Genomic DNA, 23791 nt, shown 5'->3' on the forward strand with positions numbered 1-23791 from the left:
TATAATGCTTTTCATCTGTAGATCTCAAAGCACTTTACATGAGAAATCAGTATCATTATGCCCATTTTACAGAAGGGAAAATGGAGGCACCGGGAGCTGCAGTGACTAGCCCGCAGGTCTGTCATTGAATGGCCAGACAGGTTAAAGTGTTCTCCCACTGGTTTTTGAGTATTATGATTCCTGACCATTCAATGACAGACCTGCGGGTGGCTATCTTACAACAGAAAAACTTCAAAAACAGACTCCAACGAGAGACTGCTGAGCTGGAATTGATATGCAAACTAGATACAATCAACTTAGGCTTGAATAAGGACTGGGAATGGCTGAGCCATTACAAACATTGAATCTATCTCCCCTTGTAAGTATTCTCACACTTCTTATCAAACTGTCTGTACTGGGCTATCTTGATTATCACTTCAAAAGTTTTTTTCTCTTACTTAATTGGCCTCTCAGAGTTGGTAAGACAACTCCCACCTGTTCATGCTCTCTGTATGTGTGTATATATAGCTCCTCAATATATGTTCTACTCTATATGCATCCGAAGAAGTGGGCTGTAGCCCACGAAAGCTTATGCTCTAATAAATTTGTTAGTCTCTAAGGTGCCACAAGTACTCCTGTTCTTCTTCCTACAACCTGGTCATGCAAGTATTCTTTCCACAAACTCAAACAGTGCCCTTTCCAGCTAAGGCTTTCATAACTTAACAAACATTAATACAGCACCTCTGTGAGTTCAGCACTACTAATTATCCTCATTTTACAGATACAGAAATAGAGGCACTATGACAAGTGATTTGCCCAAGGTCATGCAGGCAGTGGTGCTGGAACTAGGGGTGCTTGGTGTGCTGCTGCACCCCCTGGCTTGAAGTAGTAATAAGAAACACCAAATATATGGTTTCCACCATCAGCACCCTCACTATAAAAATTGTTCCAGCACCCCAGCCAGTAATAAACGCTGCCAGTCCTGTATTTTAGCTCTAAGCTTATCCTTCCCCTTATATACTTCGTATTCTGTCACGGAGACAACACATAAATGTGCTTCATTCCATATGTGTGGTTTTGTTGTTAACAGACAAATAATCAGTGATATTTCGAACTAATTTTCCTAGTTAGCCTTGAAGAATCATACTTGAATGCACTATCTGACTGTTGGATTGTGATGCCAAATTTGCATGATGGGGAAAATCTCCTATAACAAATGATTTGTATGCTTTTTTGTGGCTTTCAAATCTTCAGAGACTTGGATTTTAATTCCTGACCACTGAAGTGTATACACTATGTAATAAAATCATTTTTAATCTCTCCCTTTCTTCCCTCTCATATATATCTATAATTGAGAGAATACTTAATAGTCAAGTTTTGTTTCATGAGTTCAGGGATAACATCATAGTTCTGCTCTTATACATTTTTAGCAAGTGAACACAGATGCCTTTACTAAAACCCATCTATAATATGTACTATTTATACAAACACAGTATGAAAAATGAAAAAGGGATGTCAGTCAAAATTACAGTGACATGCCAAGTCACATGAAATAAACAGCCATAGAGCATAAAGTGTTGAAATACATGTCAGACATTTAAATATAGTAGCCCTGGTCCTAGCCCGCACTCTTTCTGATTAGCAGTGCAAAGCATTGCTAAACCTGGTGGATCCATGTCCTGGAGGAGCTCTCCTGAATCCGGAGATTAAAAACTGGCTAATTGATAGATCTCCAAAAGTGACTGTAAATAGGGAATCATCATGCTATGGGGTTGTTTCAAGTTGAATCCCACTCAATGCAATTCAGTTATTCCCAGTGCTATTCAATAATCTTTATCAATAATCTAAAAGAAAATATAAAATCATTGCTGCTATGGTTTGCAGATGACACAAAAATTGATGGAATAGTAAATAATGATAAAAGGTCAGTTTTACACACTAGAGCAATCAGGATCACATGGTAAACTGAGCTCATTTGAACAACGTGAATTGCATCTCTTTCTAGCCACAGCACAGAATCGGTACTCCATCCTCATCCCTTCTTGACCTGTCAGCCACCTTCCACATCATCAACAAAGCTTTTTTTGAAATCTTGTCCTCTTGGGCTTCCATGGCTCTGTCCTCTCCTGGTTCTCCTCCTACTGCTCAATCTCGGGTTCAATGTATTCTTCGGAGGATACTCCTCATCTGCCCTCCAACTTTCTGTGGCAGTTCTATGGGGGTCTGTCCTAGGTTCTTTTTTCTTCTCCCTCTACATATTATCTCTGGGTAATATCATCCACAAACAGAAAATCTACCTCTCTAGTCCATATCTGTTTCCTGCTGTCCAAATTACAACCTCAGTCTGTCACTTTGACATCACCTTGTGGGATGTCTAGCCATCAGCTCAAGCTCAACATGGCTAAAAGAGAACTCTACATCTCCCCCCCCAAAAAAGCCCCTCCCCATTAGCTCCTTTCTTGATCATCGTGGGCAACACCATTATCCTGCCTGTCACACAGCTCAGTAACCTGCCCATCATCTTGGATCTCTTTCAAGGTCCTCACATCTAGGCTATATCTAAATCCTGTCAATTCTTTCTACATAACAACTCCATGATATAGCCTTTCCTATCCATTCAGACAGCAAAACATCTCATCAAGGCTGTCATCATCCCACGCCTCGGTTACTGCAACATCCTTCTTTCCAGCTGTGACAAATGCAATCCTGTCCCACACATACCCCTGTGAAATAAGAGACCTGAGGTACAGAGGGATTAAGTAACTTGTCCAAGGTCGCAAAGGAAATCTGTGGCAGAGAAGACAATTGAACCCAGGACTATTATATGAGCACCCTTTGCTGCAAAGATCATTTCCCTAACCCATTGCTCCGACCAGGCCACCCTCTCTTTCCATCGCTCTACCACCTCTGTTGTATCAAACATAAGCTACTTGTCTTCACTTTCAGGGCCCTTCATGACTTACCCCTACCCTACCTAGCATTCCTCATTCAGTATCAAGGGGTCAACTGCACCCTTTGATTGGCCCACGATGTCAGCCCCCCTCATTCACTTGTACAGTGCCTAGCACAATGCAGTTCTGGTCCATGGCTAGGTCTCCTGGAAGCTACAGTAATACTACAGAAGAAGCTCAATCTATTCAGTTTATCCAAGAGAAGATTAATAGGCGATTTCATCGTGATCTATAGGTATCTTCAAGAGAAGAAGGTTTATAATAGTAGAGGGCTGTTTAAGCTAGCAAACAAAGGCATAACAACAGCCAGTGGCTGGAAAGCTGAAGCTAGACAAATTCAGACTAGAAATAAGGTGCAATTTTTTTGAAGTGATGATAATTAGCCATTTGAACAACTTACCTAAAGATGTGGTGGACTCACTGTCACTTGCAGTCTCTAAATGAAAATTGGATGTCTTCCTAAACAATATGTGTTAGCTCAGTCAGTAGTTTTTGTCGTGATATAAGTATTACTAGGTGAAATTCTATGGTCTGTGCATGCAAGCAGTCAGACTAGATGATCACAATCCCTTCTGATCTTACAACATTTGAAATCCTGGATGGGATAGGGCCACTCAATGCCGGGGCCCATGGGGCATGGCTGGGATAACCCACTTATCCCTGGCCATTGCAATAGCTCCTCAGGGCCGTTGGCAACTGGAGCAGATTACAATAGCCTGTGACGGGAGTGCACCAGCACAACGCAGACATAGGATCAGGAGAGCACAAAGGAACCTTTGTGTGTCAGACTTCAGCTGTGCCAAACATCCTTTGTGTACAGGTGAGGATCTGGCTCAATAGAGGCAGCCAATAAGAATATAAGACCTTTATAGTCACATCAGTCATGGTTCCATATGAGCACAGGACCAGCACTGTGCTCTGCAGAACAGAAACTCCTGGGCCACTATCACTGCATAAACCACACCAGCTGCGGAGTCCAAGGGAGAGAAAAGGTAGCAGACTCTAAGAAGTGAGAGTGCTGACACCTTCCAATTGCTTTCTTGCCCTATCCCAGTAAAGTGGATTAGCTGTTGAACTTTCTGGGCTGAGATGGACGCTCAAGAGCATAGTAAATGATGAATAGACAGGATGGGTTGCTGCAACCTAAGGAATCATGACATACTCATTGCAGAGTGTAGGTTTAGAAGAATTGCATGCAGCACCATGTGGATCGCAAACTATTCTCTGCATAGGAAATAACCAGGAAGAATTGGGAGGCAGGTAGCTCCTCCTCACCTACGCACAACCCTCCATGGGAGAAGGGATGAAAACACCTGCAACTACCACTAATTGGGTGGAGGGGTTGAAAGAACAACAGTTGCCCATCAAATCAAGAACAGTATCCCCAAGAGAAAAATAATCTATCTAAGGTACTTATATGATAACACACACACCCCCATTAGCATTGTATTGGAACACCTAATGTATGTATCCTAACAATATTCTGTGAGGTAAGGGACCTCAGGTACAGGGTTTTACGTGGGGGATTTACAGGAGGTTACGTGACTTACCCAAGGTGACACATGAAGTCTGTGGCAGAGCAGGGAATTGAACCCTAACCACCAGACCATCCTGCTTCGCAATTTAATACCTATCAGGACCTAGCATTCCAGGGTCATAGGGTGAACAAAGGAGGCTGCATGGTGATAAGAGAGGAAACATAGTAGGGGAGAGAGAAAGAGATGAGTAGGGGAGAGAGGAGGAAGACAGGATGAAGGTAGAGACACGAATGGAAAGGGATGTGATGTGACAAAAGGGAAAGATTTAGGGTGGCACAGAAAGGGAAAGCAAAAAAAGGAAAGGGAGATGGTACAAGGGGAGTGAGATGTAATGCCAAAGGAAGAAGTGTGTTGAAGAGAAGAAAATGAAAGTGATATCCAATAGGAAAAAACAAAATATTGAAAGATAGATAGTGGGAAACAAGGAACTTGGGGGTTGTGCTGGGGGTGGGCAGAATCGTAAAAGAGAAGAGAGAAAGGCAACATGAAGGAAGAATGGTCTTAAGGAGAAAACAAACTTGTCTGAATAATACCTGCCTCCTTTGTGTGGGAGATGTGAGGATTAGTTAATGTTTGCACTGCACTTTGAGGCTGAAGATATAAAGCATTATTTAAGAGTTAAGTATTGTTATTTTACCTTGAAAAGATTATTGACTGAAGAAAAACACACTGAAAAAGCCAGGAGCAATCTCCGAACATATACAGCAGAAGGAAGGGGAAATGGAAAAGAAAAGGAAGCGTAAACTCAAGGGAAACAAAATTGGTCAGATTCATTCTGGGTCTAGTTCCATTAAACTCAGTAACACTAGGGATGACTTTGACACAGTAAGTTGAAGTTTTATAATTTTTAGAAATATGAATGGCAAAATTCACACTGAAATGCATGTACGGGTTTGATTTCGCATATCCATGGATAAGAAGAGGGTTGAGGCCCATTTGCTGCTGTGATTGTGAAGGATGGGTCTGATAAAGGTGTGACACACCACAGTACTGATATTTATTTATTGATTCAAATTTTTAAGCAGACATATAGGTGCCCATCCAGTGCTCTGTGGACCTACCCCATAAATTGTCAATCGCATAGGATTGCCAAGTCTCCACTTTTTGAATGGAACACCAGTCGAAAAGGGATCCTGGCAGTTCTGATCAGCACTGCTGACCAGGCTGTAAAAAGTCTGGTTGGCAGCGCAGTGGAGCTAAAGTAGGCTCCCTGCCTGCCCTGACTCCACATGGCTCCTGGAAGCAGCTTGCATATACCTGCAGTCCCTAGGCTCCGCACGCTTCCCCCACCCCAAGCGCTGGCTCCGCAGCTCCCATTGGCTGAGAACCGCAGCCAATGGGAACTGTGGGGGCGACACCTGTGGGCAGGGGCAGTGCGCAGAGCCCCCTGGCCACGCCTTTGCCTAGGAGCCAGAGGGACATGTCCCTGCTTCCCAAGAGTCGCCTGGAGCCTGCTCATCTCAGCCCCTCCCCCACCCCAACCTCCTGCCCCAGCCTGGTGAAAATGAGCAAATGAGCAAGGGTGGGGAAGAGCGAGTGACAGAAGAAGGGGGGATGGAGTAAGTGGAGGGCAGGGCCTTTGAGAAGGGGTGGAGTAGGGGCAGCGCCTTGGGGAAAGGGGTGGGGCAGGTGGCAGGGCAAGGGTGTTTGGTTTTCTGCAATTAGAAAGTTGGTAACCCTACAAATCACATTATAAACAAAAGAACTGCCCTTACCCTTTTCTATTTCAGCCCTCAACCTCCTCAGTGGCCTTAACAAAGATTTAAAGAAGATAGGCTTTGCAGTGTGCCCAGAAGATATAACAAATCTGGGCTTTGAGCGACTGATCTTTATTTCCTGACCCCAATCACATGACAGAACTACTATCCCTAGCACATGGCAGAAGTCATGAGCACTTCTGACACCAAATGGCTATTATTACAACTCCCTGTTTTTCTTCCACTTTCTTTCTTTTGAAAATCACATGCCACCATCTTTGATCCTCAGTTTGCCTTCTGATCACATAGTTTTGAGACACAGGAGTGGCTATCTTTCTGCTCTGGACTGTTCAATCGCTGAGGTTGTTCTGTCATTTTTTGCTTCTTACTTCTTGGTACTATTTTTTTTCCCTCAGCCTATTGCTCTCTGAAGTGGTGATCCTAATAAAGTTTTTTGAGTTGTATTGTAATATTCCAACAGTGCTATATATTGAATTATAGAGAACTTCTTTTCTTTCCCTGCTGTTTGTTTTCTTTAGTTTAGTTTTTGCACTGATTTTTCTGTTAACCTACCTGACTCTACAAAGTCAGAGTTTGATGTGGTGTGCTTCAGCCTTGCCAGAATCATCCACTTATGAACGGTGGGTCATTCTCTGTTAATGGAATTCACTTGGAATCCACTGGTGAACAATCTAAGAGTTACAGTGAGTTGTTAATCTTACTACTTGATTTGCTGGGCAGCAGGTCAGTTTAAACACAACAAAACTGAGCATTAGTTCACAAATAAGACATAATCTTTTCTGTTAACTTCAAACAGATCCATGTCAAACTTGCACCAAGAACGAACAGGAGTATTATATGGTCTTATTGTTTTCTTTGCATTCCGTTTATTTTGTTTATTACAGAATTCACAAATACAGCCCTTATCCTCAATAGTAATATTCAGACCTGTCCAGAATAGTAAATTTTGGGCTCAGTTTTTATACATCTCAATACCCACATGAGCAATGTCAAATACCTTTAACCTTTCTGACATCATGCCGTGTGGTATTATGACAAGATGGCTTTTGGGGGGGGGTACAGAAGCCCATTGTCATAGAGCAGTCTCCCCTCCCCCCGAGAGCCCTCCTGCAGCAGGCTGTCGCACGACAGGTGTGTCTGCCTCAGTTTCCCTTTGATCCAGCTATAAAAAGAGTATTCTCTCACTGTCCAATTCAAAGGCCTGCCTCTGGACATGATTTATTCATGTACAGATGCAATAATCTACTGAACCATCATGATAAAAGGTGATTTTCTATTTCACAGTAAAAACATTTCAAAATACAGACATTTTCTATTCCTCTCTCCAGAGACTTCACTTCTATGTCAACCACCCAGGAATCCATCAGCATGTGATGCCCAGTTCCTTTCTGCCCTTGTTCCAGGGCACCACTCTCCAAGCCATTCAAGCCACTGAGAGTGACCAGTTTCATGACTCTTCTACCCAAACACAGTCCAACAACTCAGTCCTTTTCAGCCTCCAGCATTGGCTTTCCGGCTCAGGAAGGCCCACTGGCTTCCTGACAATTTCTCCCTCAGTGAGGGCCTGTGGAGCTTTCTCGTTGCTGCAGCTTCCCGCCAAGACCTCTTCCAGTCCCCGGATCTCTGGCTCTCACCTATCAGTCTCCTGACTGATCTACTCTGTTGTCACGCTTTCCCATCTATATGTCCCAGATGCCCTCTCTTAAAACCCAGTTAGGAAGTAGCTGACTAGTCACAGGTGCACGGGACCCAACATCCTCTTAAAAGGGGCCAGCCACCCTGTCACACCCATCATATGCAGAAATCCCATCTCTATAGTCCCATTTTTATGTTTGGAAGTATCTGAGCTTTTTCTGATGACCATCCATCTAGAATTACTTTCTTAAGCTCTGATAAGGTTGGGTCATTTTGTGTTTCTCATTTGAGCTTGTCAAAAAACAAAAGTTAATGTGGAAATGGGTAGTACTTGAGTCCTGTTTACTTCAAACCCCTGTTCCTGCAGCTCCCCTGGGAATGCACTACAGCTGTCTAATGCTTCAGCATCTGCCACATATTGCAGCGTGGGGGACACCCCAATGTGGCTTCTCTGCAATGCTATTTGCTTCCAGGAAAATTTGGAAGCAGAGCAGCCACTTCCTCCCATTCTTTGCCAGGATCCATGCCATCCATTCTATTTTTGCTGAAGATTTAAGCCAAATTTTTCAAAACTATGTGCCTGCAGATAGACTTCTAAGTTTATATATAGTCACCTAAATATATAGCCTGATTTTCAAAACTGCTGAATACTCAGCAGCTTCTTAGCTACCCAATCTGTAAGCACCCGTTTTTTTAAATATTGGCCATAGTTTTTTTTTTCCAGTAACTATGTGATGAAAAGAGCATGAGCTTATTTCCTGGCTCTAGTAACAGTTGGGTCAAGATTACCCAGAACACAGGAGCCTAGTGGTCCTATGCTTTGAAAAGGGGACAACCCCACTTTAGTAGGTGGAATTAATCTTATATGGTTTGGAATCAAATATTTGTGTGTGTTTTTGCAGTGCTGTTGCAGGATTTTTATATAAGTTTTTGTATGTGTTTGGCAGGCAATACAGAAGCATATTTGGGACTTCATGGATTTAGTAGATCCTTTTTCTCCCCTAAATCTGGCACTGCCAATTGGAGGGAAAGGACTGATGCTGGCTGGGGCGATTTATGGAAGGGATGAGTTAATGCTGTCTGGAGTGCCAAGCCTCAATGGGCCAAGGGAATGTTGGGAAGGGTTTATGTTTTTTAAATAGAAAGCAGGTATAATTCTATAGTGCTGGCAGATCTCACTTTGAGTGTTTGGAATTTTCTGAGTACCACTTAACCTCAGGTTACACACAGGACTGAATCAGTTCATAGCTAGTCAGCAGTCTGTTGGTCTGTAAATATCCAGTTTGAAATGAAGGTATTAGCAAGTGCACAAGTGACTCCAGGTCCTGCCAGGAGTGAACCAATGATTCTATCTGCCATCTGCCTACTTATTGACTATTTAATATTTCAAACAGTTGGGCATATCTTCACTATCAAGTTAGTAGAGAGACAAAAAATTAGATCACAGCAGAACTACAGTAATAACTAGTAAGTAATAAGACATAATCAGCAATATATATTTCTGGATTATTATAAGGTGGTGTTATCCAAGAGAGACTGATTTTGGCTTGTCAAGAAGTGCAGTAACTGCTCTGAAATTCAATGAATAGACTGTTCTATTTGTAATATGAAATGGAATTTAGACTGTACGGTGGGAAACAACATTGCCCATAAAGTTCTCAGGCAATGTAAAGAGGTCTATGGCAATAGTGACAACTAAACAGGAAGCTGCCGTGCAATCCAAAGCCATTTTAAAAATGTGCTTAGTTACACTGATCAGAACAGAGTGTGGCAAAAATTGTTTGCTGGTCCATGTCTGAATATGCCATTAGCATGGGATTTAAGCTCTTTGGGGCAAGGACCGTCCTTTTGTTTTGTGTTCATACAGCAGCTAGCACAATAGTGTCTGGGTCCATGTCTGGGGCTCCTAGGGGCTACCCTAATAATACAAATACTAATAATAATACTTAGCAAAATGTTATGTAAAGCCCACACTCTCTAGCTCCCTACTGCAAATAAGTGCTCTTTATTACATTGTCCTATAAAATATATGCCAAACACGTAGAGCCTGATCTAATTCCCATTGAAATAAGTGAGAATCTTCTCCTTGAATTCACTGGGTTCTAGATAGGGTTCTCACTTTCACTGAACAATTTTCTCCTAATTAGAGAGGTTGCCCTTGAAAATTATTGCCATTGCCCATCAGAATGACATTTTAAAGAAAGTGTCAGTGTTTCCATTTCTCACAATTTCCTGGTGAGTCATGTGATTTCAGACAGGACTGCAGCTAGTTTCATGATGATGATAGATGCTACAACCGTCTCATGAAGGGGGTAATCACCCTTTGATTGGCTTCCTTCCCCACTCCCCTGCCTCCTCAGAAAGAGCAGCCAATCAGAGCTGCTGCAGGGGCCAGGCAGAGTTTCCCCCCTTACTTGCAAGAGACAGAAGAGTTTTTAAGCAGGAGATGGGGGAATAGGGAGCAGCCAACATCATTCTCACAGGTGGGGAGATCCTGGCAGCTCAGGCTAGTCTCATGATTTTGGGGGGGTTGTCACATGGGTGTTGAATGTTTAGGGTTGGCACTACTGAAATGAACTTCCACAGAGCCACATGAAGAGCAGTTTTACATATTAGAATAGTATTATCTTATTCCCGAAAGTATGTGAAAGGCACATTTAAACTCTTTCTGCATACTTTGCTGGAATATTTTCCATTTGTGCTCTATGGATTAATTTTTTTGTTTTTAAAATCTCAGTAAAAATTTGCTGGCATTTTTGTGTTAAGTGAAATTATTTATTCAAGATAAATAGACAAGCTGTAAATATATTCATGCACCTGAAAAAAAAGTACAGATACTTTGACCAAAACTTTTCCTTATGTCTTTTTCTTTCTTGCATTCTTTGTATCTCTGTGCATATGTCACTGTCATTACTTTTTGCTTTAGGGCAATATTGCCAATGACATTTCCAAGGAGGAAGCTATTAGTTATCTCAGATTGCAGGCAGTTTTGAAGCAGTACTACTTTTTAAATAGTTATTCATCTCACAAGGAAAAAAAATCAAATGTAGGTGCTTAAACTTAGGCTCCTAAATCCATATTTAACCAACTATAGAATTCTCTAATTGGGGTGGCTAAATCTGGATCTAAGAGCCTCACTTTAAGCACTCACATTTGAACTTTTTGGCCCTGGACAATTCTGGGGAAGATGAAAGGAACAACTGAATAGTTTTTATTTGACAGTGAATCATTAAAAGTGAACCAGATGGTTAAATTTAACCATGATAGTAAAGTGAAATTAGGTAAAAGTATGCCTAAAATCTTGTATTTGTTTTTCAGCCTCAATCTTTTCCAGTGACTGATGATTTAGCAGAAACAATTCCAATTAAAATTTTAATATTAAGCAAATTAATTTACTGTAATATGAGTATGATATAATTGCTTCTGCATTCACTTTCCATAGCAACAGCACTCAGCTTCTCCCCTCTTGGCTTCCTTTGTCATATTCAGTTCATTTGACCTGAGAAGTGAATACTGTTGAATAACATTGATTTCCTGTAAAAAAGGTATATTCGTCCTGTAGAGGAAGAGGCATTACAAAGGGCTTAGACTGAAATGGCTGTGCACTAAAGAAACAATAATGAGATACAGCATAGCTGAGAAGGGTATGGGGGAAATAATGAACACACTCTTCCAACGTGTGACTTAGCTCTTCATGTGATGCATGACTCTACAACTCCTTTGCCATCCCACCCCTAACTTTCACACCCTCCCCTCCCCAGTGTGCCAGAGAGAGTCCACCACGACATGCATGGAGGCATAGAATCCCACAGAGCAGTCAGTATGAACCATGCAGACCCTAGAACATCCCAAGCAGCCTTATTTGCAGGGCTGTCTGACACAACAGAAATATTCAATGTTGTTGAAATAATGTTGGACCCAGGATATTAGAGAGACAAGCTGGGTGAGGTAGTATCTTTTATGGGACCAACAGAAGTTTTTCCATTGTGTTTGGGCTTATATAGATATACATGTCCTCTTAGAAACTGGACCAGTGGACATAAGAGATGATAGAATACTAAGGGGAATGAGAAGGATTAACCATGCAGTGTTAAACCGTGCAGTGAGGTGATGACAAATTCTGGGTTCTTTTCCACTTACCTAGGAAACTTTAGAGTAAGCTAATACAGCATAACCCTTAAAATGAACCAGGATATGGTAAAATTGCATTTTTAAGCCCAGCTTTGGGAGGAGCTGAGCAACCTCAACTCCTACTGACTTCATTGAATGTGCTGAACAGCAGCTCCCGGGGGCACTCAGCACTTCACACAGTCCAATTCATAGTGAAGCAAAATTCTTCTAGTGTACCGTAACATGCACAACTGCTGATGCACATTCTCTTCTCGGGGCAGATCCTTGGTGGGTATAAATTGTCCCAGCTCCATTGAAGTCATGACATTGAATGGAGCTATGGCAATTTGCACCAGCCGAGGATCTGTCTTCTTGCGAGAATGCTATAGTGCACTGCAATGCTCGTTCTACCACCAGCTAGCAGCAAACTCCACCACATGCCACATTGCTAGTGCTCAGAGATTTCAATGCCGTGACCAGCTCTGATTGAACTGGGTATGAAACCAGGATAGGCCCCTTTGGTTTGGGTTCCCCAAATGACACCACTCAGCTTTTGACATTGTGTGTCACTGACAGTTTGTCTGTCATGGGCTTCTAGTTCAGGTACCTCAATAGCCATCGCTGGACCTGGATTTCAAATAATGGATGTGCCATGAAAAAACTGACCACATTCTTATCAAAAATCACTCTATAATGAAATCTCACTGGGTCTTTGGTGGCGCAGTAGCTCCAGGAAACTCAGACCATAGACTAGTTGCCACTCAGTTCTCATGGCATCTTCCAACTCCTCACAAACCAGATGGTCATCAGCAGTACAATGTGCAGTGTCTTTCTGTGGATCCTGTTGAAATATACACAAGCTATTGAGGATCTCGTATATAACTTTGGTACCCACTCTGATGACAGAGATTGCATGGAGTGGTATACATAACGCTATATCACACACGGCCACTGAAACAATCAGCTTCAGATGGTCACACAAGAGACACTGGCTTTCTGAAGACCCTTTGATATATTAGCAAAAAAGACAGATGCAGGGATATGTCCAAGAACAAATAGTTGAAAGGCATTTCCCAGGCCAGGGCAAAATGTGATCATGTGATCTACATCAACTCTGTGGTCAATGAAGCAGATGACAGCCTAAAGCTCAACAATCTGTGCCCTTCCTCCAGAATGATCATGTGCCTGCCTTCTAACATTCTCTCCCTGCTCATCAATGGATGAGGTCCTGAACAGATAGAAAACACATTATGAAAGTGTAATGAACCATGCACCTGCTGATGAGGGTCTAGAGCTACATGACTTTGCAGACCCAGGGATGGACACTGATCTTCCGTTACTAGTGGAAGTACAAAAAGACATCCAAAAGTTGTGGAATGGATGTGAACTGGTCCTGAGGATATTCCACTTTAGCTGCTCAAGAGTGCCTAGGAACCAATGAGCACTGGCCTGCATCAACTATTCTTAAAAGGGCAGTATAACAGGGTCAGCACCCACCTCTCATGAGCGCCCCCCTTTTGGCCGATGTGTGCCTGCAATCACTGAGTTTTGAACAGGGGTAGCACCTACTTCCTGTGGGTGCCCCCTTTCTGTTCAGGTGTTCAGCGAATCAACCCTCCGGCCGAGTGACACACACTGTTCCCTCTTCCAGGATATACAGTCTCTAGTTCTTTCTCACAGCCCTGCTTGGGGCTGTAGCACTAAGTTTTCCTTCCTAGAAATACTGCCTTCTTTAACAGTCCAACAGGGGTCCATCTTGGTACCCTCAGTTGGTGTCCTTTCAGCAGCCCTTCCTGGGCTCAGTCTTCAACCAGACCAGCAGGGCCCATCCCGCTATCCTCACCCAGTCTGGCTAAGTTCTGGGCTCAGTCCCTTGGTCTCAGCCTGCCTGCACTGACCTGCCATGGTCCTGCTGTTCTTCCAGGCACCCACTTCTTCTTCTTCTTCTTCTTCTTCTTCAAGCTCCAGGCAGCAACTGACTGCTCTGCCACTGCTGCTTCCTTTTATGTGGCCTTTGTGGACCCCAATTGGTCACTCCAGCAGCATCTCTCTATGCGCTATAGGTGCCAAATTCTGAACATAAAGTGTTTCAGTTTTGTGCAAAACGTCACAGAGATCTGGCCTTCATCCAATCACTCACTACATTCAAAAGCAGCTTTGCATTCGCTTTAGCCATGTTGCCAGGATGGACAAAAACACCCCAGCATGCCATGCCTCAAACTCTCCATCAACACACAAAGTGGTGCATGCTTTGACCATATCTGGTGTCATCGGTAGGAGCACCCAGAGATTCATGGATTCTCAGGATTAAGCCAGAACTGGGAACTTCACTCTCTGATGCCTGGTACGATGCTGGTACAATGTGTGTTTGATGATGATGAATGGGCATATCTGGTTATAGTGAACTTCCTCCTATAATGAGGCTTCTATATGGGGGACATGACTTCACATTAAGAGGGATATTTTATTATTACTATTTATTGATTTTATTCAACATACTGGCCATTGTGCTAGGCACCATGCGGGCACAGAATACACCACTATCTGTTTATTTTAACTGTATCTTCAGGACTAATACTTCGGTTTTCCTTTAAGTTTTATTTTTACAACTCTTCTATGTGGTTACAGTGGCAATTTCCCTCCTCATATGGGTCACATAAACAGCATATCGCTGCTAGGACATCTTGACACACAAGAAAAAAAAGAAACAGATTGTTTGGTACAGAAGTTTTATTCAGGCAAAAAAATAGTCAAGGACAAATGTAGATAACAGAATCTAGAATAACAGATCAGGTTTTCAGACATTCTCCTCACAGGAGAATGTTACAAATTTATCCTCTGCAGAAATAGTTTTCTTTTTAGATAGTTAATTTCTGATTTTTTTTCTAATGTATACAAGTGTATGTTATTAAAGAAAAAGGAACAAACTCAAAACTACATATCTAAGATTCTGTTCTGATGCTCTAAGGATCGTCAGATCTTGAAGCCAGGTTTGCATGGCTACCAGGCAGTTGACAGCCCCACACTGCCATAACCTGGCTGCTCTATGCAACCCACAATCTACAGTGGATGCATGCCACGAGACATCCCTTCTTGAGTGATCTGATTGGCAGTTGTTTTAGCAATCCCTGATCAGCTCCTTGATCCTATAGATGCTCACGGGGCATAGTACAAAGTGCCCAGGCAACAATGTAGATCCTTAGCTAGCTGCCATGACTGTCCCGCTTCACTGTTTCTGAACCCCCAGTATTGACTTTGGCTCTGACTTGGATTCTGACTCCTGATCAACCCCTGGGATCTCAATACCGAATCAGATACCTGGTATTGACCCTCAACCTGATTCCTGACTCTATCTCCATCTCTAACACTCAGCTTGATACCTGATTCTGATTCTGGCTTGATCCTCAGCTTGGCTCTGACCCTGATACTGGGTCTGATCCCTGGCTTCAGTTCCTGGCTCCCAAAATCCTGCCACTAGTCCTGTCTTCCTTCACCCAGGAGCCTGACAGATGTGAGAAAATTGATGCAAGACTTATTTTACAGATTTCAGAGTAGCAGCCGTGTTAGTCTGTATCCGCAAAAAGAACAGGAGTACTTGTGGCACCTTAGAGACTAACAAATTTATTAGAGCATAAGCTTTCGTGGACTACAGCCTACTTCTTTGGATGCATACAGAGTGGGCTGTAGTCCACGAAAGCTTATGCTCTAATAAATTTGTTAGTCTCTAAGGTGCCACAAGTACTCCTGTTCTTTTATTTTACAGACACATCCCTCAAATTCCTATTGTCAAGGTTTTGGGGAAATATCCCAATGTACTGAATTAAACAGACTCCTATAGAACCTTTTTAGAATTTTTATGATTCAGATTCAAGGAGACTACTCATAATAGCAAGCTCTATCTTCAGTAGTTGCATGCAAGATAAGGATAACAGCTAGTCTCAGGTCTATGCAATATGTGTTGTTGCATGGACAGTGATCTGCTGCACTTCTCAGTCATGTAATAAATAAATAATTTACTTACTGCTTTTCCAACAAACTGGTGTCACTTAATATATTCACTCAGGTCTTTGGTAAAGTTGTAAGACTGGATGCAATTACAAATCTGGTTTAGCTATAAATGTGTGTTTTAAAAAAAAAAAAAAAAAAAAACAAGACTTTTGAAATATTTAATCTTTAACATATGTTGGTCAGTTTGCTTACTGCACCAAAGCCTGAATAGAATAGAATGTTATTTACATGATCAAAGATTTTTCTTTTTCACACTTGTTTGGTTACCTTGGAAGTAACAGGAATGTCACAGCTGGTCTTAACTTCCCTAGCTTTGCTGGACAACCTGTTGGCAGTTTCTAAACATGTTCGTTTTGAGCTTTAATCCTTTAGCTGAAGGGGTGGAGGTACTGAATCTTTAACTAAAATATGCAAAGATGTTAATTAATTATTGAAGTCAAATATGTGTTGTTCCAATGTATGGAATCACAGTCCATCTTAAACAGGAGGCATTTATTTAAGAAAACTAAACAACTAGTGACAAGAACAAAAAATAAGATTGCTTTATCTTCTCTTGTGCAGTAGGGACTGCATCTGATCTGGATCTCTTTACAGTAAACAAAGATATCTAGTAGGTTAATAACATACTCAAAATGAGCATATTATTATAAGTATTAACAACAAAAAATCCCACACACAAATAAAAAAATTAAACTGTGATAAAAAATCCATCAATCTTGTTACTTCCTAATTTTCACTCTCTTAGTTATTGGGAATATCCTACTTCCACTAGTTCTCCAGTCATTATAGGCTATATCCATACTAGGGAATGTTATGAAAAAATTCCCACTGGAATGGTGGGAGCCCAAGTATAGACAAGTTTTCCATGACTGGACTTATTTTTACCATGATATTAGCTGAAACCAGGCTTAATTAACATGGTAATAAAAATGAGACTGGTTCAGGGAGCCTTGTCTGCTTTAAGGCTCCTCTTAGCACTATCAACGATTCAGCTGAACTGGTGGTAGCACTGGGGAGGGGAGAAGGTTTGTGGTGTTCATCATCTGACTGGAAAGGTAGGAGGAGACTCTAGGGAAAAAAGAGGAGCGTTTAGACAATAGTAGTTCATGCTATGTGCACTGACCATCTGCCATCACCCCATGATCCTCCGAGGGTCTAGAGGTCTTATTTCTCTTCAGGTAAAGATGTTGGAATTGCCACTGCTGGCCTCTTGTATTGGCATCCTCCAATGACCCCAGCTGCCTTGGTGCTCGGACTGCCATGTGTGCTGATTTCTTGTTATTTGTTGCTTCTCCTCATTGAATTTAGCATACTGTTTTGATGTGCATTATGTATGGTGTTAGAGCTCGTCTACAATGCCCTGCACTTTGGACTAGGGGAATGCAAATAGCAGTGCACACCAAGGTGCTGTGTGATAACACCCCTGTGTGGATGCTGTGGGCATGAACTAAAAGGTTCCTAGTTTGCGTTAAGGTATTCCTCTTCAAACAGATGGTGCAGTGAATGTTTTTTGTTTGTTTGTTTGGACTCTAGATCCACTTACCAGAAAGGATACAATTCAGTTTGACCTGTGTTTAGCTTGCCATTGTTTTGAAGCCTTTTGGTGATGGAGCTGTGGCTTCAAGTTCTGGGGCTTCCCCAGAAAGTTTCCTATAGTGCTGTAGGCTGTACAAATCTGAAGATGCTGAGAAATAAGTAGGCAGCAATGTATGATCATTCTTCCACTGTTGCATCATCCTACTCCCCTGATGCTCCTGCAATACCACAGAGTATTCTTTTTTTCCACTAGCACTGGATAGGAAATCCCCAGTTAATGCTAAGACAGTAAAAACACTGTTAAATTAGATTCTGCACCTGAACATCCCTCAGAAAGAGAGGATCTTGCAATGGCATGGGTTGGAGGGCCAACAGCAGCATGGCTTCTGAGAGAAGGACCACAGGAGCAGCAGAGATATCCTGGTACCAAATGGGGGTGGGGGAAGCAGGGCTGAGTGTCAGAGGCTGTGGAATTTCCTTCCCAGAGGATTTCTTGCCTCTTCCGCAGCCTTCCAACATTCTTTGATGGGAAGGCTGGAAGGAATCTTTTCAAACTACAGGAGATTTCCTTGGCCAATTGTCATCCTGCCATGGGTATTTCTTCGGGAAAAGTACAGTTTGGTCCCAGGTGCTTAGTGGTGTCACTATATACAGATAACGATAGTTAAGAAATTGGGCCAAATTCACTGCTGTGTTAAATTCTATTCAACCCAGTTGAATTCAAAGCAGCAGTGCATCTGGCTCCCTAATTCCCATCTGAAGCTGGAGTCTCCTTGCACCGTGTAAAGAACTGATGGTGCATTACTGCAGCTTGCTTGGTCATGCTGTAAGCTGCACAGTGAAAAGTCCCTGAATTTGTATCACTCACCTTCAGCTAAAGGGAAGCTAGTTTGTTTCCATGTGACATTTCTGTGAGGTTGTCCTGCTTTTCAGCAGTTATGCATTTCCTTGGAAGGTGCACTAGCCACCTTCTTTTTAGGATAATTCTCTTCAAAATAAAGATCACCCTACTGAAATTTGGATGATCTGAGAGACTGCTTATTGCTTTATGGAGAAAGGACTAGAGGGGATACAAATTAATAATACAATACAAAAGTCAGGTAGACCATTATGACTTGGAATGAATACCAGTAAATCATGCATCATGACGACAGATATAGACTTTAGAACGGTGTCTCAATTTTATTTTTCTTTTTTTATTATTCCCATTTCACTACTAGCTGCATTCAGACCAGGACAGAGGAGATGGCTCACTTAAGTACATCCTTTCTGGAGATGGAGCAGGAGACCTCTTCATTATCAATGAAAACACTGGAGACATACAGGCTACAAAGAGACTAGACAGGGAAGAGAAGCCTGTTTATATACTTCGTGCCCAGGCTATAAACAGGAGGACTGGACGACCAGTGGAACCAGAGTCTGAATTCATCATTAAGATCCATGACATCAATGACAATGAGCCAATGTTTACAAAGGATGTTTACAATGCCAGTGTTCCGGAAATGTCGGATGTCGGTAGGTGTCAGCTCAGTAATTCACTGTCTGATCTGGGTTCTTCGGAGGGATTTGCATCAGCGTCCATTATTCAGAGGTGGGGGGCAGATACCTGCCATTGAGTTCATTTGGAGTTGTGGAGCATTCAGCATCTCTGAAAATCAGATCTCTAGTATATGGGCTGGACCTGGAACAGAAGTCCTAATGCTGTTCAGCTCTGCTTGTTTATGGTTTAGGACAGAAACAAACTGGAAAAAGGTGGGGGAGGGAGCATGAACTGCCCACAAGGGAAAGTCAGCATACCTCTCAGCTCTTCCCTGATTTTGGGATACATTGTTACATTTCCTTTGTCCCGCCATAATCTTTTGTTTCTCATTGAGGACAAAGGGAGTTCTCCATTGCCCATTGAAGTGAAGCCATATCTTTCCACTCACTTCACTGGGCTTTGGATAAGGCCCTCAGAATCAATAAAAGCACATAAAAGTCAGATTTCAAATGAATGAATTAAAAATTCACCTTTGGAGATTTAGGGGGCTCCTAATTTAGAGGGTTTCACAGGTTCACATTTCTTTGTCCCTTGTTTCTTTTTAGAGAGAGCTGGGAGATTGAATAGCAACACAGCTCATTTGTAATCTGAAACAATGTCCAGTGAGAGAAGCATTAATTAAACAGCACCAAGTAAAGGATTAAAATAAACCTCAAGCAATATGCAAAAAAGGACTAATAGGCATCTTCTCTCAGCTCATTCATGGGGTTTGTCATGTGAATGAAACCTTACCCCCATCAAAGTCAGAGCATCCCCCTAACATTTTACATTAGGACATGGCATTATTTAATCTGTGGAGTGGATACTTTGTTCAAAAAAATCTCTTCTCAGTCCCAAAACCAACACTGTTTTTGGTACAACAAACACTTAATTCAGAACTGAACAGGGGTTATTTTTCTCAGGGCTGCCCGGGGGAGGGCAAGTGGGGCAATTTGCCCCAGGCCCCCACGAGAATATAGTATTCTATAGTATTGCAACCTTTTTATATGAAAGGGGCCCCTGAAATTGCTTTGCCCCAGGCCCCCTGAATCCTCTGGGTGGCCCTGATTTTTCTTAGATGGATTCAAGATTTCACATTTGGATACAGCCCTCAAATTCCAGGCTTGTTCAGATCCAAGGTTTTGATTTGACCCATTACAAAGATGAGACACTGAAAAATTCAGTTCTTCACTTGGGTTCAGATTTTAAATACCCACCAGCATGGGGGTGTTCAGATCCTTGGGTTTTGGTACAACTATACATTTTATAGAAAATATGAAACAGAATTTAACTTTCCTCTAGAGTCTAGACTATTGACCTTTTTTTTTTTGCTCCAACAGCAGCTGGAGTTTGTCTTTCCCTACAGTATTGGGCTGGTGTCCTTTAAATAGAGGAATGGGCAAAGCAGCTTAGATGAAATAAGAATGTAGCTTAAGCTTTGCCCAAAACTTGAATTTAACCAGAACTGCATTTTCTTTAAATCCAAAAAACTTCAGCTGTGTTTAAAAATTTACTTTTTGTCTTTCCTTTTTTTTTTTTCTTTCCAAATTGCCACACTCCCAGGTTCCCACTGGGACTGAAAGGAGAACTGCCAAAGTGTCACAAATAGAGGCTAGTTCTTGAATTCCCAGAGCAGTTTTCCAAACCTAAGATACCCAGCTAGTTATAATAAACATCCAAACTCTGGACTTGATGAGATTCCTCCAGGACTAAATTAAACAGTTTATTCTGGATTGCAGATGTGTTGTCAATAAAGAAGGAGCTGTCCAGTGCTTCATGATTAATAGATTAAATGCAGTGGGGCTTGATCTTTTGGCTCCCAATTAAAATACCCACAAGTGGGTATTTAAAAGGCCTTATTCAGTTTCCCAAAATTATTTCATTGAGGACATAGTATTTGTCAGCAGCACTCCAGTCCCTATGCTTTGTAGATCTCACAGGTTTCCCACGAGGCACAGGGCCATTTGTGCAAACCCATCCAAATCAGGGCCCTTCATGGCTCCCTGGCAATATAGCACTAGGAATTGGTCAGCTACAAGCTACTCCTGGGATTCCCGTGAAGGGAATTTCCTTTGCACAGAAAAATAATAATAATAATACAGAATAAAGCTGAATTAGCAGCAGAGGTCTTCCTGCACCCACTCCCAAGTCCACTTCACACACAGGGGAGCCACAGAAGTGGCTGATTATTCCAGTCCAACTTGGAAAGACAAGATCTATATGCACAGTACCCCATCTCCTTAATGGAAGAGACAAATTACTTTAACTGTCTGTTAACGCGCGCGTGGGCAGGGAGACGGATTTCCAGAAGGCCAATATCACAGTACTGTTCTTGTTTGTGAATTGCAGTAACCATACTATAATCAAACCAAATGTTTTCTATAAATAAGCAAGCAAACGGCAAGTACAGGGAAAGACTATTTTTCACCCATACAAACTGCTGTTTGTTGAAATCATTTAAAAGCATTTTTGGCCCCTGTCAGAGTAGCGATCTAACTACGAAAAGAGCAGGAACATTAAAGTACGTCCAGCTGGATAAACGCACTATACTATAAATTGCTCTGTCCATTGACAAAAGAGTACAGGTTTTTATTTATCATTGCAGGTACATTTGTTGTGCAAGTCACTGCGACCGATGCTGATGATCCTACCTATGGAAACAGTGCTAAAGTTGTGTACAGCATTCTCCAGGGACAACCGTATTTCTCAGTGGAGTCTGAGTCAGGTCAGGAGACCTTATATCTGTCATTCTCTGACAGTGTCTGTAATTTAAAATGACATGTTAAGCCAAGCTAGGACATATTAAACAAAAACTTCAAAGAGATTACATTTTACTCAGTGCAAAATCTGACAAACCCAATCGAGCGATACATCTGTAAACATGACACCTACATTATTTTAAGCTTAACATCAAAGCCTAATAAATATAATTAGAACTGGATGTGAACTAGTTTTCAATCATTTTCAACAAGCAGTGGGCACGGACCCTTTGCAGAGCCTTAAGTTAAACCAAGTGTTGCTCAGTTCAGTAGTTTGGCTCCAGTGAGGAAAGGAGACGGGAAGGCAGGTGGAAAGATTACTCATGGATCATCATAACAGCTGAATTAAGCTGAGTTTTCTTTTCTTCTTCTTGGTGTTTATTTAAAACTTGTGCCAATAAAATTATTACAATTATTTTTCTGTACATCTGCAATGTAGAGAGATTTTTATGTTAATCTTCTGGGGGGAAATCTTCATTTCGAATCATGATAGAAGAGGTGCATTTGGCTCTGCCCCACTCAATATAACATCTCTCAGGATCCAACCTTTTTGAGTTCTGTCTAGGGCTGTTGGGGAGATTTTAATCAGAAAATATTGATTTCTCAAAACTGAAACTTTTTGTGGCAATGTATCTGTATCAATGAAACTTTTTTTTAGGAAGGTTTCTCAGGTCCAAGATGGAATTTCAGGACAGAGCGAGAGACACAAACACACACACCCAGAGTAGCCTGGGATTAATGGGAGACCCAAGTGAGTGCTGTAACCACTGGTCTATTGGATATTCTAGCAAGGGTCTTTCTTCTTTTCTGAAAGGTTTTGGTATCATTCCAATGTGTAACACAAACAAATTTTGAAGCCTCAAAACTGTTCATAAAATGGAATGCTTGTTTTCTGGCCAGCCCTAATTCTGTCCTCAGAAGGGCATCAAGTCAGATAGTGCATGGGGGTAAATCACATAGGACTGGGGGGTAGGGAGGATTTAGGGATTGCATTAATAAATAAAGGAAACACCGAGTTTGGAACAAAAACTCGTTTAATCTCACTTTATGAAAAGTGGATGAGTTTACTCATGGTACAAAATTACTCATCAAAGTGATATCCAACAGCTTGTTTATTATTTTTAACTCTAGACCCACACACAAAATTTTTTAAAAAAGCTGTAACATGGCTGATTTTGTTGTTGTTGAGGTTTGGATAATCAAATGTCCAATAGCTTCTGTTATAGGTTATAGGAGGGTGTGGGTTCATCTTCCTCTGAAGCATAAGGTACTGGCTACTGAAGAAGGTAGGATTCTTCTCTTGATGGACCAATGGTTCTGGTCTGGCAGAGTATATCTTACATTCTTCTATCCAAAGGGATAATAAGGATGAGGGATCATATGCTGTAGCTGGTAGTGCAATGGTTTCTTAGCAGAGTGTGTTTGGGATAAAAAAATAGATACAGCAAAGGTTTGATCCTGGTCCCACCGAACTCAGCAGCAAAACTAGGGATTTCAGTGGGACCAGAATTTCATTCCTACCGACTACTTAAGAGACCAGATAAATATAGCGACACAAGGTGGGTGAGGTAATATCTTTTATTGGACCAACTTCTGTTGATGAGAGCACAAACTTTCAAGCCATACAGAGCTCCCCTTCAGGTCTGGGAAAGGAACTCCCAGTGTCCCAGCCAGGGGTTGGCACCACCATGTTGCGCGATGGACACTTGACAAAATTACCATACTTAGTGACAGACCTGGGGGGGGGGGGGGAGGGCAGGGGGTTATGTCATTCAGTCATTCAATTTTTTGAAAAATTACCATAGACCTCAACATTTTTACCGCGGACACGTTGCTGACCCCTGGTCCCAGCTAAATGCAAGGTGGGACAGATTGTTTAGCATAAGTAGTTGGCACATATTGTAGGGGCCATTCAAGGTAGAGTGGCCCATTAACACATCTGCAGTAATAGGACAAAAAGAGGGAGTTAGTGGGTTACAGATTCTTGTAATAACTCATAAATCCAGTGTCTCTGTTCTGTCCATGATTTTCAGTGTCT

The 23791-nt window shown here is 41.9% G+C and overlaps 1 protein-coding gene across 2 annotated transcripts in view; it reads left to right on the top strand.

Annotated features, from left to right (window-relative positions):
• Window positions 1–23791, top strand: part of LOC101939056 (cadherin-6) — a 114858-nt gene that overhangs the window by 69509 nt on the left and 21558 nt on the right. For both annotated transcript variants that reach the window (XM_005286443.5, XM_065584791.1), the window contains exons 3-4: window positions 18696–18990; window positions 21600–21719. In XM_005286443.5, the coding sequence (XP_005286500.2) occupies window positions 18696–18990; window positions 21600–21719 (415 nt within the window). The remainder of the gene's footprint in view (window positions 1–18695; window positions 18991–21599; window positions 21720–23791) is intronic.

Source organism: Chrysemys picta, chromosome 2 (genome assembly GCF_011386835.1).
Source record: "Chrysemys picta bellii isolate R12L10 chromosome 2, ASM1138683v2, whole genome shotgun sequence".
NCBI lineage: Eukaryota > Metazoa > Chordata > Testudines > Emydidae > Chrysemys > Chrysemys picta.